At 35.9% G+C, this 16,989-nt stretch overlaps 2 protein-coding genes across 3 annotated transcripts in view; one reads left to right on the top strand and one right to left on the bottom strand.

Annotated features, from left to right (window-relative positions):
• The window catches only part of LOC100375689 (ubiquitin-conjugating enzyme E2 C-like), a 42,369-nt gene extending 37,233 nt beyond the window's left edge, over window positions 1–5,136 (top strand). For both annotated transcript variants that reach the window (XM_085500525.1, XM_085500526.1), the window contains exons 11-13: window positions 320–455; window positions 3,010–3,024; window positions 3,839–5,136. In XM_085500525.1, the coding sequence (XP_085356651.1) occupies window positions 320–455; window positions 3,010–3,024; window positions 3,839–3,966 (279 nt within the window). In that variant the 3' untranslated portion in view covers window positions 3,967–5,136. The remainder of the gene's footprint in view (window positions 1–319; window positions 456–3,009; window positions 3,025–3,838) is intronic.
• A 5,840-nt stretch (window positions 5,137–10,976) lies between these two features.
• On the bottom strand, window positions 10,977–16,697 carry LOC100375044 (WD repeat domain phosphoinositide-interacting protein 4-like). Its single transcript, XM_078013091.2, has 9 exons — window positions 16,358–16,697; window positions 16,072–16,146; window positions 15,480–15,584; window positions 14,300–14,393; window positions 14,101–14,195; window positions 13,529–13,731; window positions 12,642–12,742; window positions 11,930–12,031; window positions 10,977–11,799 (listed from the first exon to the last, which is right to left on the bottom strand). The coding sequence occupies exons 1-9, from the start codon at window positions 16,401–16,403 to the stop codon at window positions 11,568–11,570; spliced, it is 1,053 nt and encodes a 350-aa protein (XP_077869217.1). The 5' UTR covers window positions 16,404–16,697; the 3' UTR covers window positions 10,977–11,567.
• Window positions 16,698–16,989: the final 292 nt, after the last annotated feature.

Below are 16,989 nucleotides of genomic sequence, written 5' to 3'. Positions count from 1 at the left end.
TCGGTAAATTACTGCTTACAAGTTAATCACTCTGGTTTCTATATGGATTGTTAAATTATGCCGGTAAATTATTGTTTACTAGTTAATCACTCTGGTTTCTATATGGATTGTTAAATTATGTCGGTAAATTATTGCTTACTAGTTAATCACTCTGGTTTCTATATGGATTGTTAAATTATGTCGGTAAATTACGGTATTGCTTACTAGTTTATCACTCTGGTTTCTATATGGATTGTTAAATTATGTTGGTAAATTATTGCTTACTAGTTAATCACTCTGGGTTCTATATGGATTGTTAAATTATGCCCATAAATTACAGGTGGAGATGAATAGTCGTTTAGATCCAGCTAACTCTACCTGGATGAAACTTGGTGATTGTGGTGGTATGGTGTTAGAAGAGCAGCCTGGAAAAGTCTGTGAATCATTCAGGCTCTTCTTGCAAGGATTAGGATATGGTGAGTATTCAAAAACGTGGTGTAGTTTATTGCACACCACCACAGTTGAAATAGAGAAATATTCAGCCAGTCAAGATTGCTTTTTTATCTAGTTTAGGGAATATGTGATTTCCATGTATGCAAGAAGGATCTAGGACATAAGGCCATGAAACATTCATTGTTGGAGGTTTTCGCAGTTTGTTTTATAGATAGGCAACCTTGAATACTAATTAAAATTACTGTATGAAATGACATAAAATGTGCTGTCATATTGTTTGGGTCTCCTATTTTCAACACTGGGGAAAGTTATGAACACTGTAAAATACTTTTTCCTTTTTCTATTTTTGCTTTAAGGGATGATTCATTGAAAATAAAATCAAGCAAATATACCTTTGTTCTTATATTTTACATTCAAGTCATGAAAAATCAGTGAAAGTGAAACATATAAACAAAATACCCAAATTGTCTTTTCAAACAAAAATTATTCCAGCTAAAATAGAGTATTTAACAAAAGCTTGAATATAAATACTATCTTGACAGAATAAGAAAAGCAAAACAAAACAGTGATCATACTTCTCTGCTAAGCTTTCCTTTGACTCCTTGGGTTAGTCAGTGTTAGTGCTCACCAGTATAACATTCAATATGACTGCTAATTTAGATATATCAGAATATAAGAATGTGTTACAATGGCTAGATAGACCTTTATTTGTCCTCGTGCACTTAAAGGGGAACCGCTCAATCCCATGGGTTGCACCACGTGCTCATGGGTTATTAACTCCGCCTCTGTCCACTAAGTAAATGAATGCTTATTATGCTTGCTTACTCAAACTGTGATTGACAGGCATTTTGCATACATTAGCCGCCATTTTAAACTCATGATTTTTACATGTTGTGGTACGTTTCAACCGAAAACAGCAACATTTATACATCAAAAGCCCAACCAGATGAGTGTAATCGCTAGAGTACATATTCATGCCCCCGTAAAAATGTATTTGGAATTACAGCTTGATCTCTAAACATCGTAAAAGGCACATTTCACGGAGCTCCAGCCACGATGTGAGCAGTTTGGTTCGGATTAGCATACTAATTGCGGTGGCCATCTTGCCCCAATTTATAGTATCAATTACCCTTTAATTAGATCATATCGTAAGTGCAAAGTGAACAACACACTGCTACTGCTGGCCAGTTATTTGCTACGTTCACACGACAGCATTTTATTGGAGCCCAACGGCTCAAGCCAGCAAAAATGGCCGTGTAAACGCGTTTGGCTCAAGCCAGGTTCGGCTCCACTAAACCCTCTGGGTTGAACTCCGATAGGGTTGAGTCCCGACATAGCTCCGATCGTGTAAACGCATCATGGCCCAACTATCGAAGCCGAAATCACACCCTCAATCGTCTTCTTCGAGTAACCTCTCATTTCAATCATGGCGGAAACAACATCTTTCATAATTTCACGCAATTTCCCACTTGAATAAGAGGTATGCGTCCTAGTGTATATTAACGAATCATTGCGATAGATTGATAGCTCAATGGGAAACAAAATATGGCGTACGAAATTATGCGACAAAAACTTGAAATAATGACTGAACGGAAACTTTTTAAAGACACTAAAGATATAAATCGTAGAAGCGATCGCGGTACGGTGACATGTTCCTGGTAGGTTTAGATTCTTCCATAGTCCCTCTATGATAGATGTCCCTCTATGATAGAGAATCTGTGATTCTTCCTAGTACCGGTAGTTTAGATATCACTACAGTTGAATAGTTACAAAATGGTAATTTTGCATGACAATAACTTGAGCGAATAGGCTGTATTAAACATATTTTAGCTGCCGTGTTTCCTGTTTATTCGAGATACTAGTACCAAAATTTTAATACCAGTCATTGTTTTTTCTACCTCCATGGTTAGGCTCTTTTTTCTCCTAGCTCAACAGCATCATGCCATGTAAAGAAAAAACACAAGCACGACACTAAAATCATTTTCAGTCACTAATTATTCAAGGGCACTGTTCCGCTCGGCTCTGATCGAACTGAATCTAACTCTGGCAGATCTCGGCTCTCGTTCGGCTCCCGACCGTATGAACGCATTGTAGATAATTTCCTGTTAATCCGTGGGAGGAGCAGTAGTTCGGCTCCGATAGAATGCTGTCGTGTGAACATAGCAATAGACTGATTTCTTTGACACATATGTGTTATTGTTGACATTATTTATCCTTACACCTTGTAATGATTGAATGTCACAGCACTATGACCAAATTCCCCAATCTTGATTGCAAGCAGCCTTGTCGGCCACCCAAGGCGAGGTCACAGTAGGGAAGAGACTGAAATCAAGTTTAATTGCTCAACTAACTTTTATACAATATGTGTTTCTTGATAGATAGTAGGTGTGTGTACAACTGTATCTTTTATTGTCCCACAATACACATTTCTCCCCATGGCACTGACACAAAACCTGGTCTGAAGAGAGGTAGAATTCATCATCTACCATAAGACAAAATATACAATTCAACCATGTGCTTTACAAAGTCACTAAAACTTTTGTGCCTGTTTTCTTCTTCTGTCTTTCTTTCTTCCAGCTGTTACAATAAAGGGTGTGAGTATTGGTGTCCGTCCAGCACATGGTTCTTTAATACATTTAGTTTCCCTAATTGTATCCTAACTGTGTTTGTCCCATTGATTGCCAAATACAATAGTCTAAATTCACCTGGGGACTAATCCTGTGTGTATACTTACAGGGGTACAATGAATATCGGTAGCTATCAAATGACAATTTTGTGACATTTCAAATGTTTCACAATTTTAATCAACCCCTTTTAATTGTACCCCCTAGTATACTTTAAAAAAGCATTGCATAATTAATAAAATCTGAAAAACTTTGGGTGTGTACTTTAATAGTCCAGCGCATGGTTTGGTTAATAACTATTAAATACAGATTATATGGTACTTCATTATCTTAAGTAATGGAATGTTGTTTGTTTCACCTCAAATGTGGGGAGCGTAGCCATTGTTTATGGGGATGTCATGTAAATACGTTGAGCAGATAAGAGTTATTTAAAGCACTAAAGAGGACATCATGTTATTAAATTTATCATTTTACATTTTCAGACATATACCATTTTATATGTGGTTTGCATGGTTAGTTGATCAACAATAAATTTTATATGAATTTAGAGTGGGCACCAACATATTTGATACTATTTAAATTTGTAAATTCCAGGAAGAGTGAGCACTACCATATTTGGCAATCATGTTCATTTCACCATGCATGCTGTTAAAATATCATGTTCGTCCGTACTTTGTATATTATTCTACATATTACACAAAATTCATGTCACAGGATTTGCTTTCCACATTAATTGACGTATTTAAATATAATAATAAATATTGATTTATCTTGCTTTACAGTCCCAAGCTTGAGTCTGACAAGTTTAACTAAGAACCGTTCAAGAGCATCATCTGTTACGTCAGCTGGTTCTGCTGCATCATCCTCACAAGATACAATTGAATCCCTTAAAGAACAACCAGTGTGTTAAACAAAACACTCCTATCTCAAGACAAACTGCCGTCAAGTTAAATATTTACAATCCACTTTAAAAATTCAAGCTACCTGAATGGATTGCATCATGTTTTCTGCTCATATTGTTATATATTCTGTCAAATTTTTCTCTGATTGACAGAATCACATTCATGTGAAATACTTCCGTTCAGTTACTTCTGTTCAGTGCTGTGTAAACTGTATTATCATTACATGTAACAAGGAACAACTTTACTAATTGTGACACATGAAATATGTCAAACTAGTCAATGAACTAATTGCGGCTTAATGTTTCCTTTTTATTAATACATCAATGCAGTGGTACAAAACATCTATTCAATTTATATATTCATCTCAGTGAAAGAATTCTGTTTGTAAATAGTCGTCAATAGCAATACATAGGTGCATTCAGCTTTAAAATAATCCACCAATAATTTGATTTACAATGTATTGAATTTAAATGTGCTTTCCTATTTGACACTAATCCCGAAATGACTTAGTGTTGTGTATATATTCTTGATAAAGCTCAAGACTTAAGTTCAATTGTCTGTCTTTGACATTCCATGTTTAGTCATCAAATAAGTCTGCATGAAAAGATGTACAAATGTAGACATGAAATTATATGAATGCTTTCTAGATTTGAATTATTGACTATTTGTTTAAATTTGTGATATCTGACAATTTAAATTTGTAATTATTAATATCTTAATGTATTAAAGCACAACCAACCACAGTGATTGAATTTTAAGCGACGATAACAATGCATCATAAAACGCAAAGGCTCATGGGTAGATGCTTATTTGTGAACGACTAGATAAGTCAGTCTGCAAATCAAATCCCCAGATAAATATTTTGTAAAATCTAAATTTTAGATTCCAGAGAAATGTTTGATTTAGTAAAGATAATAAGCAGTTTTGTCTGTCTTCCTGTATAATGCATGCAATAAGTATTATCTGGAGTTCCAGTAATCTCACTTCTACCCATAGTGCACCAGGCTTAATGACAATTATGTTGCACACTAGTCCTAATGCATGATGGATTGTAGTCTGTTCTCTACAAGATTTTTTTAATGAAAATATGTGTATATGTGAATGCTCATTTTCTCGTGTCCTAGTCATGTGCCAAATATTGGAGTTGGTAAATAAAATCATATTGTTAATCAATTTGATATTTGCTGCTTTATTCTGTTCTGTACGTAGCATATCAAAAGTCATGAGGTAGCGAACACCACCCTTTAATTATAATTCAAGATTCACACATAATTACATTTGCATGCATGGACTCCAATAGCATTTATAACCTACACATCTCTTGGTGTGAGTTTTTATACAACCTTAGAAGACTTTAGTGCTAGACTGGTCTTGAGAATTGGTAGATTTTTATTCACCATTTGGATAAAGTCCAAAAAACGAAGACTGATGTTTGTGCCTGTATTTCAGACGCCTGGACCTATTACTCGTACACTCAAACTTTCATTTTCTGCGTTCCAGAAACAGGTCTCAGTCGTGTATAGACAGATTTCTTTTGAACTTGGTACAAACATTGGGCAATGTGCATGGGAGCCAAATGTATTTCAGATTGGATTTAGAATGGCTGACTGGCAGCCATTTGTTGTAACAAATGCTGTTCTGGAGCTATATTTCTGACAAACTTGAGAACCTACAAGGACTATGCAAGGCAATTACTTGTATTTTAGTGCCACATCTTCACATTGCCACCTAAAAGTAACAATGAGTAACACATGCTAGAAAAGGCTCCCATGTAAACTCAATATTCTTTGATGTTTACTGCGTCATAGATTGATTAGCATAGTATACTTATTAGCATTAGATGATAGCCTGTCAAAATGACCACCTGCTTAGGATAAAATCCCACAAAAAATATGTAAAGAATGGCCTTACTTGACCACCTATCATCATCATCAGTCGGGCGCACCCAGTTCCATGGTCAGCTTCCTCCACAATTCTCTGTCCCTCATCAGAACTTTTAGTTCTTCAATGCTTAGGCCAGTATCCTTTCGAAGCACGGATACGTAGTCATCAAAAGACCTGCCAGGTCTTATCTGTCCATGAGTTGGTTTCCACAGTAGCACCAAGGATGCTGGTTTGTTGTGTCCCGCTAGTCTGAGTCTACGTTTTCCGATTGTTTCCAATACTTGTGGTAGATTACCATAGAGGTCTTTATTTGTGACATGTCTCCAGTTGATGTTTTGTGCATGACGCAAAAACGTGTGTATCAAGGTCTTTCTCCATTGCTTTGGTAAGTGTCCAGGTCTCAGCTCCGTAAAGCAGAATGCTTTCACCTTTAGCTCGAAAGAACAGAGTCTTGAGACTTCTTGACATATTTGACCACCTACATTTCAATCATAGCTTTTAGTTACTTGAAAGCAAAACTGTGATTGCATCCCACTGATAAAGATAATAAATAATACTGTATTTGCTATACTAGAAGCAAATCTCCAATACAGATAAAGCAAACAATGTTTTTATTTATATGGCTTATGAAGAGTAAATAATGATTTGACACATCCACCCACCTGTACATGTACACAGGAGGGAAAAAAAAGCATTTGCATCCAACAACAACCAATCCCCTCTATACCACACCACAGAGGGCAGTAGATTCCAGTTTTACTACTAGTATTAACATTTTGAGTGTCTGGCTGGAGATTAAATGTGGCAATAAAACCTACTGTGGTCTGTGCACAAGACACTAAATAATGGTAGTAATGCAGTAATTAACAGTAAAACATGATAATATAATAATGAAAAATGCCACTCTACAATGCCGCATGTCAACATTATACTACACTCTACCAAAAAACACATCACACAGACTTGTAAATAAAAATGATTTCACTCTCAATTTTAGCTGTATTTTATTAAATATTTGTGACTATTTACATGGCAATTCTAATAATATATATATACATGCATTTACGAAATTGAATCAATAAAGGGCAATGACTGAGCACAAATTATTGCATAAGAAGAAATAATGGTCAACAGTCATCATGCCTTTCAAGAAGCATCACTAGAACTAGATTGTATCAAATACTGTAGAATATTCAAGAATGACACTTTTCCCAGCTGTTCTTAACTCTTTGAATGCCAGGACTAACTTTTGTCACCTTTCAAAAAACAAAGCCACATAATCTTTTCCAATTCTTTGAAATTTTTTTATCAAGACCTGTAGCCAGTAGAAAATTGTGTTTATTCGAACCCAAAATAATTAAAAATCAAAAGAGAGTATTCAAATCAAATGCAATGTCAATAGCATGGAATGCATTCAATGTTAGTCATTTAGTCTACACAAGATAATAAAAAAATTCAAACATGGAATTAGAACAGATACATTTTGGAACAAATGCAGATATATTTTTGGTACTAGTAGTTGTATAATAATATTTTCGATATGATCAGAAATCACCCAAGTCATGCTACCTGTGTTGATTATTTAAAGGATGGTGGTCACTGGGCTGCATCGTGTTTGATTTGGGTTCCATATCAATGACCACCATTCATTTTTATGTGTACACATAAGTGTATGTTCAAATGGAATTGTACAGGACCCATACTGCTATATTCTTTATGGACTGGATACTGCAGTTGTACGATTTTCGCGTTCGCCACACTACCTCGGGCGTCAAAAGCCGTATTCAGTCCATAACGTTTTATCATACACCTTATAGGTGTAATTACAATTTTACCGTGGTGTGACCTCAAACACACAACATATGAGGTATATGTTAAAAGACGTTATGAAATTTAGGTTCTTCATTGAACTGTAGACCATGTTGCACAGAAGTGAACCACAAGAAATGTAATCGTAACAAAAACGTCAGAGAATTGAATCATAAATTTCCCACATTGTCAGAAATAAACAATAAACAAGTAACCTGTAGAATACTGTGTGGGTAATATTTTTTATATTGATTTTTGCTGCATTTGCAGCAAATAGTTACCAAACAATGAGAAATCTATAGGATTGAATATACCCCACAGCTGGCTTCACATGCATTGTTCATAGTTCATATGGTGCTTACACCAGGATTTAATTACAGCACCTAGGCGGTATGTGGTTACAGCTTAATGTTCGAGTAATCGCAAGAAATTGACATGACAATAGAAATTCATTAAAGACTGCCACTCCCATGCAATTAACAGCGAGTGAAATTCCTGGGATTGAAACATATATTTTGAAGTCACTGATGTAGGCAATGAATAACTGCAAGTTGACATAAAGACGAGGTAGTTTATTTAATCAGTGGTCAACTAGACGCTGAAATTATAATTAATTTGTTTATTTCAATTTCTCCTGACGTCAAATAGAATACACTGGTGAAACACGGTAGTAACTGTGGGTGAAAGGATGTTTTGGGGTGTAGTTTACATTGTATATGGAGTGGTAGGGTCGGGTGTAATGTGTTCATTTCCAACTATTATGAAGTCACGTAGCATTTCACTTAATTTATTTTTGCTGACATGTTTTCAAGCATTACATGTGAATCTAATTTTCACTGCGCTGTGTCTCAATATAGTATGAGGGAAATGGCATATTCACTGGAATTTATTTCAGGGGAAAAATGTTTTCAGTGATAATGAAGTATTATGACAGATACCCTCCCCGTGGCTTTCATTGCGTATGGAAGTTATTTTCACGAGTGATGCGGTGTATCCTGCTGCCGTACTTTCACGAGCGAAGCCACGGGGAGGGTGTGGGGTTCTGTTATTATACACATGTCCCATATTTGATTATTTCATATTAAAAAAAGAACGTGCAACAAACCGGGATAGAAATTTAGATCGGGGAACCCAATTGCCCATTAATATGCTCCAAGACAGTGCTGCGACCTAGCAACGCTTGTCAGTGTAGAACGCGTGTCGCTGTACGTGTGAAAATAAAATAATCAGACGTCTAATTTAAGTCATTGTCCGAATAAATAACTCGTGGATGTTTAAGCGCGGTGGTCGTAGCACAGCGCGTGTTCGAATTTCATGTAAATAAACAATGTATTTTACACGCGTTGTATACGTCGCTGTGAGTCCCATATCGAACAGGACGCGACACGACGACTGTCGCCCTTTAGTTGGGACCACGACAGAACCAGAACTTAAACTGGGCGACTACGATACACGGTTGATGTTGAAGTTAAAAGTTCCTCCACAGATCTGTACATTGGCAAACATGCCGTGCAACTGCGGTACTCCACTGACGGAATGACTTTCGTTGAAATCGGTCGTCGCTGACTCGTGAGCTGCACACTACAACCTCGTTTGTGATGTTGCTTGCTTGTCGTGGATAGACTGAGTCTTGGTTACCGGTTAAATTTTGCTAATTTGGCGTTGGTAATCTTTATTTGGAACTGAGTAACGCTGCAACGTCGCCAGCAGAAACCTCATGGTATATCGATGTTGATGGTTGCGGCTCCATATTAATCGGAGATTTTACTGCGGGTCCAGGCAGCGGGTGGATCTTCCAAGAGCCCTTCAAGATTTATGAAACTCAGATTCCAGGTGGTCAACAAACATTAAGTTCTCCCAATCCTAGTATTCTATGTGATGTACATCTAACATGCCAAAAATGCTGGTGAACGATTTGAACCTGACAAAAATACTTGAAATAGATACCAGGAAGGGGAGGGGGGTAAAAGAAAAGTTATATAACATTTTATTATTCAATAATTTATTAAAATACACAAGTTTGTCCAACTCCCTGTGATACAACACCTCAGACATAGCTCATTGTACTCGGCTGGAGTGTGGGCAAAAAGTTACTATTTGAATTTTTGATATCTTTTTTCATTAATGAGAAAGTTGACCCCGAAGTTAGAGTAACTGTTCAGCAGGAATGGCTTTTTAACTCTTCTGTGATTTTTTTTGGCTTGGCTGATTTTGTCACGGTTCATACTTGACAGGCAGGTCGTACCATCACTAATTGGAAAAACAATCCTGACCCACCGCTACCATGGCAACAGCCAAAGTCTTGTAATAGCAGTGCCCAAATGATCATGCCTTTTATTTTGGCTACGTTGCGCACTGGTAAGAGATCACCGGCGCCGACATTGTTACCACTGTCAACGGAATCCCAACGCAGCTTTGAACTTTGAATAAAATGTAAATGCTGCTTCCAATCTAGAAAATACTATCGCAAAACGATTGGAAATTATACATTTAACGGCTGAATACGTCCTAACAATAAAATAAAGTGACTTCTAATGACTGCCATGTTATTTTGCAAACCTCGTATAAGGTGCCCGGTTTTAGCACAGGGAGCCCAGGAACTATAATCAACTGTAGTACGCAGTGTTTATGAGCGGGAAATAGTCTATTTCTTACACTAGATACCAGCCGATAACCCCCCCCCCCCCCCCCCGCTCATAGAGACTGCGTATTACAGTTGATTATAGTTCCTGGGCTCCCTGTGGTTTTAGTTATAAACAGACGTTAGCTTCACGTTCATGTCCCTTCCATGATAACAGCCGAAAACATATTGCTTGTTTTTTACCGGTTTTCATTGGCAACCGAAGTATTTTTATTTTGTAAACACATTTTCGTTTGCTATCTTTATTCAGTTCAAATCGTTCAGCAACATTTTTGGCATATTAGGTGTACATCACATGGAATACTACGATTGAGAGAACTTGATGTATGTTGACTGAGTTTTATCATAGTACGAAGTACCAGGAAGTTACTCAGTTCCAAATAAAGATTACCAACGTCAAATGAGCAACATTTGACTGGTAATCAAGATTCATGTAATCCATGGCTAACAAGCAACATCACAAGCGAAGTTGTAGCATGCAGTAAGTCATCCCGTCAGTGGAGTACCGCAGTAACACGGCATGTTTGCCATCAGCATTGTATTCAAACGAATCACGTGGTGTGCCGTTCTCGTTCAAACCCGGGATTCGATCAATAGGGGAGTCCCATTAAAAAAACACATTGCAAATCATGCAAGTTCAACATTTTCAAACCAATATACTAAAACAGAAATGCTCAGAGATGTAAATGAAGGATAGATATTACTTTTCACTATACACATCTCTGTTGATACTATCCCTCACATATTCTACTCCCAATTACTCCTGCGTAAAATGAACTAGCCTCTTCATGTTGACGTTCAGACTAAAATCACGTGACAGGCTGTTAAAATTGGCTGTTGCATACTCTTTCGCCGGTCTGGAAAATGTGTTTAATTAACTCACATTCAAGCAACAATGTAGATTTCCCAGTGGGAGTGAGACTATTCAAACTCTGCCACTAAAAAATAGGGGTGTTTTCAGCAAAAAACGAATAACCCTGGAATACACACAATATACTGAATTTCGGAACAAATCGTGCATTACTTACAGCAGCAGAATACCACAGAAATATCAGACGAAACATGAAAACACTATATATTGTATTTCAGCCTGAACCCTCTATATTGCAATTCAAGGAATTAACCCCATATGTGCATCCATTTCCCACCTTGGTATCACCCACCCCTGAAAACAAACTCTTAATACCACGCTGAAGCGTTTGGTAATAACCCTGACTTCTTTTTGTTGGGGAGGCACATATAGAACACTATTTACTTGCAGAAGTGGAAGACAGATTAAAAAGCATCATCATCACATGCATTCAAGTACACATCATAAGATTCTCGATTACAATTGCCATCAGGTGTGAAGACATATCTGTGGAATGTTCCATCCATACATACAGCAATTACAGATGAAGCAGACCCAAATGCACATATACATGCACATTCCGCAGGAACTGTAAAATGAGCCAAGCCCCACTGTGATTCCACATACTGGCCTAGTACTTTTCCCATCTTTGAAAACCTAAAAAATATAAAATTATTGAAAATGTAATCAATCAGAAAAATGACAGTCCCTAGTTATACTGGCTGCTGAACTACTTTTAAGGTTGAACACAGGATTTATCAGACATACTAGTAGTAAATTTACTTACTTAGATCTTCTGTTCAATGTTGTATCTCCGAGAGCAAAGACATGTACAGTCCCCTTGTCACTGGATGCAGCCAGAAAAGATGAGTCGGCACTAAAGTTAATACTGAAAAATAAACCTACTGTAAATAATAAAGTATAAACAGTGTACAGCTATGTGAAATATAATTAATTCATATTATTTAGAGAGACATTATTAAACAGTATATGAATATACTGTGAGTCCAACTCCTGACTACTGCCTTGCTAACTACTACTTGTTTGCTACTCAGTATTTGGTCAATTAATTAGGGTAGTATATAAAGCACTCAGGAACTTGACTTGTGTCCAGGCTTTAGGCACTAGGTATATAAAACATTTACATTATTTTTTTTTTTATATACCATATTAGTAGTACATGCACTCACATAAATGACAGAACTGTAACTATTGTCAAAAAAATGTCATTTTAATGATCCAGTATACCATATATGCAAATGTTCATTTACAAGCCCTTCTAATAGAGCAAGTACTGTATCTAAAAACACAATGGCTTGGCAAGATCCTTATTGTGACTGAATTCTTACCTTTCAAGAACAATTAGAAATCGTATATTTGTTTGTATAATTTTATATGTGGTTTGCTGACTGATGTAAACTTTTATGACACATCATGACCAAAGATAATATTACCACCAAGGGATGATTTCAAAGACCAGAACAGGCTATATAACTTACCAGTAAAGTGTTGCTGGATCAGCACCACGACGTAACTCCACAATAGGTTCACTTCTGACATTTTTCAAGTCTTGAACATTAAAAACACGAATTAGGGTTCCCTGATGACAATATAAGAAAACAAGTTATAGCATATACTTCAGAAGGTGAAGCTACATTTTTACTGAACAAATTCAGAGTTGCAATTTAACCTTCTGAATGTATAATTTGTTCCTAACATTTTCCACACTTTTATGTATTTTTCTACAATTTTTTACACTCATATTGCTTTGATTGTTATCAGTTTTGAAGCACAGTAAACCACACATCGAGAAACGACATCATGTTTTATTTCACTAACAGTGAATTCAGTTACCATCATTATGTTACAAAGTGGACAACTCAATCTGAAAAAAGGGCAAGAAAAAGGACATTTTTAAAAAGAAAACCATACACTCATCCAATGTAAGGGGCATGTACTTTATATTACTATATGAAATTTGTTATCCATATTTTAACCTATATCTTGAAAAATTCAACTCGGCCAAGCTCTAATACTAATCAACAATAAAATAAGTTTGTAAATAGCAATTATTGCATGCAGTTATTATGAAATTATTACATTTAAGCTAACTTCATAACATTTTGCCATTTTTGATGAAAATCCAGAGTGGCAGCAAAACCATGAGACCGATCAAATTTAGTTTATTTTTTTTGCGATGGCTTGGACCCCAAATAAACCCACAAGAAAAATTACAGAAACATTATGGACTAAATTGCACTATGTAATGACTTATCAACTTTAGTTATAGATAAGCTTGTCAAATTGCTCACTAACATCTGATAAAATGTAACGCAGCAATGTCTTGTGAATCATCACAATTAACTTCTTTTAAATAGTGACTCACTTTCTTAGAAGCTGTAGCTACTCTGTTGCCACGCTGATTGATAGCAATGCAAGCTATCTCATTTTGATGTGCACTTATATTAATGGGTGATGATGAGGATCCTTGCTCTGTAGCATTTAAATTAAAAATCTGTAAACTTCCACATTTATGTCCAGGAAATGCAAGGATGGGATTTTCAGTACTGCAGCTTATTTCACATAAACCTGGAAGTAAATTGATGAAAATCAATTGCAATAACACAAAGCAATATTAAATTATTATAAGAAAAATCTAAATTGGTCTTTTAGGTAGAGAAAATAAAACACTTGCGAGCGACCATAATACAGGAAGTACAACAGGAAATCACCTATTTTGCTGGGTTGAACATTTTAGGGCTAACTGAGGAGGAAGCAATGGGAGAATCATATATTGGAACATTGTTTATTGAATCCCTTATTAAATTCCCGAAATATATTCAAATTTACATGTGTGCACAAGAGTATTATTATGTTACAAGCAAGCAATGGCAGAGATGAAGTGAGTCATGTGACTAAGGACTTTAATAACACAAGCTGAATGCAAATCATACAAACCATTAGGGTTCTCTCTTGTGTCAAAGGAAAATAACTTGACTGGCTTATTTGGAAAACTGTAAACGTAGATTCTTTTTTCAAGTATAATCGCAATCCTATAAAATTAAACAATCCAGTTTACTAAGAGAAACAATCATAAAATCATGTACAGTAGAATGCATTAATTACTTCATAATCGTATAAACTTTGGAAGACTTACTTGTTACCAGCCGTGTGTAGCCGTACTCCAATTACAGGCAAAGGAAATGTCAATTCTAAGACAAATTTCTTTTGAATATCATCCCATATCAAAACTACAAAAGAATGAAAACAAAATAAGTGCACATTTTCATTGTAAGATTACTGTAAAACATGTTGAAAAAGCGGCATGCAATTTTAGCGAATCGTGGTAATAGCGAAATGTTGATTTAGCGAATCTCTTATGTCATTGTTGATTTCTTTGTTTAGCGGCAAATCAATTCTCTCGCTAAATTCACGAAAAAGACATGCTCGCAAAAAAGACATGTTTTACAGTACGTTATATAGGAATGTATATGTACATGTGTTCCATGTTATGTATATAGATCGTCGTAATTGTCACATTTCATGTACACATGCTGAGAGATTGGTTGACAAGAACCAGTCATTCACACACCAAGATAAATATCAGCATTGTTGGCTTCATGTGTTATTAAATATAAACATATACATGTATGTGTCTCTGTTAATAAAAGTCACAGACAATGATATCAAAGCAGATCACAACCCAGTGCTGATCAGTGGGTGACATTTGTTATCACACATTCATATGATGGTTGTCAAAAATGTAAACATATGACATCACAGAATGATTGGACTACAATGGCCACCAGTCAGCCAAATTGAACCAGATTTTAAAATAATCTATGTGCATATACCTTACATAAAATGATGTATCATGTATGTGTGAGTGTGAAGATAATTCAGAGGCATCTGAACATATTTTTTTTAAAAAGCTCATCTTATTAGAATCTGATCCATAAATTAAACACATATATCAAAGTCTTTTGATATCAGACTAAATAACGCATGTACCAGGTTTGAATAAAATCCATCCATTAATACCCATGATCTGGTTCTGGAATGGAGGAAATGTTTGATCCAAAATGGCCACCTTGAATCAAATTATGAAATGAATGTAAAGACATATTATGTCTGACAGTCAGTCTGACATGATGTGTGTGTAGTTTGAATTTGATCAGTGGAGGCAAGTCAGAAGTACAGGTTCAGATGCACTGACATGTAGATGTACAGAGGTATAAGTCCTTGTTTTCGGACAGGGATGAATTAGCAGTAAACAGGAAGAATATTAATGTGCTATATTCTAAGTGATGAATAATAACGATATAATAAATGTGTACCTGTATTGTCAGCAAATTTAGGTCTACTACCACCACCTACGATTGCAATTAGATTAGTTCGGTTCAACATTTCAATCTGCTCAACACTGCCAACTTCATCGCTATCTGAAAATTAAGTTTAGCATGAAAACACTCTTGTCAAGAAATAAAGGCACTGTGGGCAGAATAGAAATGAAAACACTCCTGTTAAAAAAATATTCCATATTTCAATGGATGTACTAACTACCGGTACTGGTACATACAGGTAATTAAATATTCAGTTCATGAAACAATTGGTCAAACAATATGCACATTACAAATGAACATGTAATCACTGAAGGTATAGTGGCAAAATCAGGCGTATAATGCAAAAGTGCCTGCACATTTTGATGGTTCATATTACATATATACTTATTTACACTATGCTGAATTAAATTCACATGATCATGTCAAATTACAATATGCATATGCTCAAAATAGTGAAATTGAATGTCATTGAAAATAAAATGGTTTTACAGTGCCTGGAATACAGCACAAGTATAACAAATCCCAATATGTTACATTATTAACTGTGTTAATTGATTGCATTGTGAAATTGAGTAATTCCTCTTACCTAGATGTAACTTTTCTGCTAATGGTTCTACATTATATATTCGAACTCCACTCTGCATGGCACAGGCAAAACAACCTACAAAACAAGTCAGTGTCTAGTCTTGATGTTGGTTCGATTCAAATCAGATAACAATCTAAGAAATTCAGACGTAAATATCAAAATATATATATTGTGATATTCTTTTTTTTCTTGTTATACCCCAAGGTGGGGGGGGGGGTGGCCATGCTAGTGACAATAACGTTATATAACAAAAGAGCCCATTTCTCGGATACGCATTTAAACTTACCCTGGTCTTGGTTGAATCTCAAATTAATGACTTCTCTTGAACTCATTTTAGTTGAGTTTTCGTCATGAATTTTGAAGATAAATAATAGGTCAAATGACAACACAAAGCAGCATGCACTAGCAGCAGCAGGGCCGTAAATCGACGACTCAGCGGACAGAAATCAGAAAAAAACACGTCGTACTGATGATTGGCACTAGACGAAGAACCTAAGATTTGCGGCAGATACAGAGTAATGTGACAGAATCTTTAAAAGTACAAATGCCAGTACGAAAGTCAGAAAAAATGAACAACATCGAGATTATGACGACATTCTCATTGAGAAGCCATTTTGTTTATTTTTCCAGCTGAAAAATGACCCCCTAAGTTATTTAAATTTGGCATGATTCAGACAAACTCAACATGTGATGGCGCCTGTTCCTGGCAGTGCAATATACTGTTTTTCTTCACTCCTTTTTGTTGTGCACATACGCTACTTCATGCAAAACAGCTACGTAGTGGCCAAATAAAATGTGCCTCAAACCTAAGTGAAAAAAACAACAAATAAACAAATGACCAGGGTGGTATAATTTATGTTTGCAATGTGAAAGTTGAACTCAACGTCGTAAACTTTTTGTTGATACAAAATAATTCAG

The sequence above is a fragment of the Saccoglossus kowalevskii genome, chromosome 6, assembly GCF_978046115.1.
Source record: "Saccoglossus kowalevskii chromosome 6, keSacKowa6.1, whole genome shotgun sequence".
NCBI lineage: Eukaryota > Metazoa > Hemichordata > Enteropneusta > Harrimaniidae > Saccoglossus > Saccoglossus kowalevskii.
The sequence above is the reverse complement of the archived record's forward strand: the minus strand, read 5'-3'. Positions and strand labels throughout refer to the sequence as shown.

Coding starts and splice junctions, on each gene's coding strand:
- LOC100375044 (XM_078013091.2), bottom strand. CDS start 16,403: ATGAGTTCAAGAGAAGTCATTAATTTGAGATTCAACCAAGACCAGG. Junction 12,743..13,528: donor TAGCTACAGCTTCTAAGAAA/GTGAGTCACTAT, acceptor TATTGTCATCAG/GGAACCCTAATTCGTGTTTT. Junction 12,032..12,641: donor GATCCAGCAACACTTTACTG/GTAAGTTATATA, acceptor TTTATTTTTCAG/TATTAACTTTAGTGCCGACT.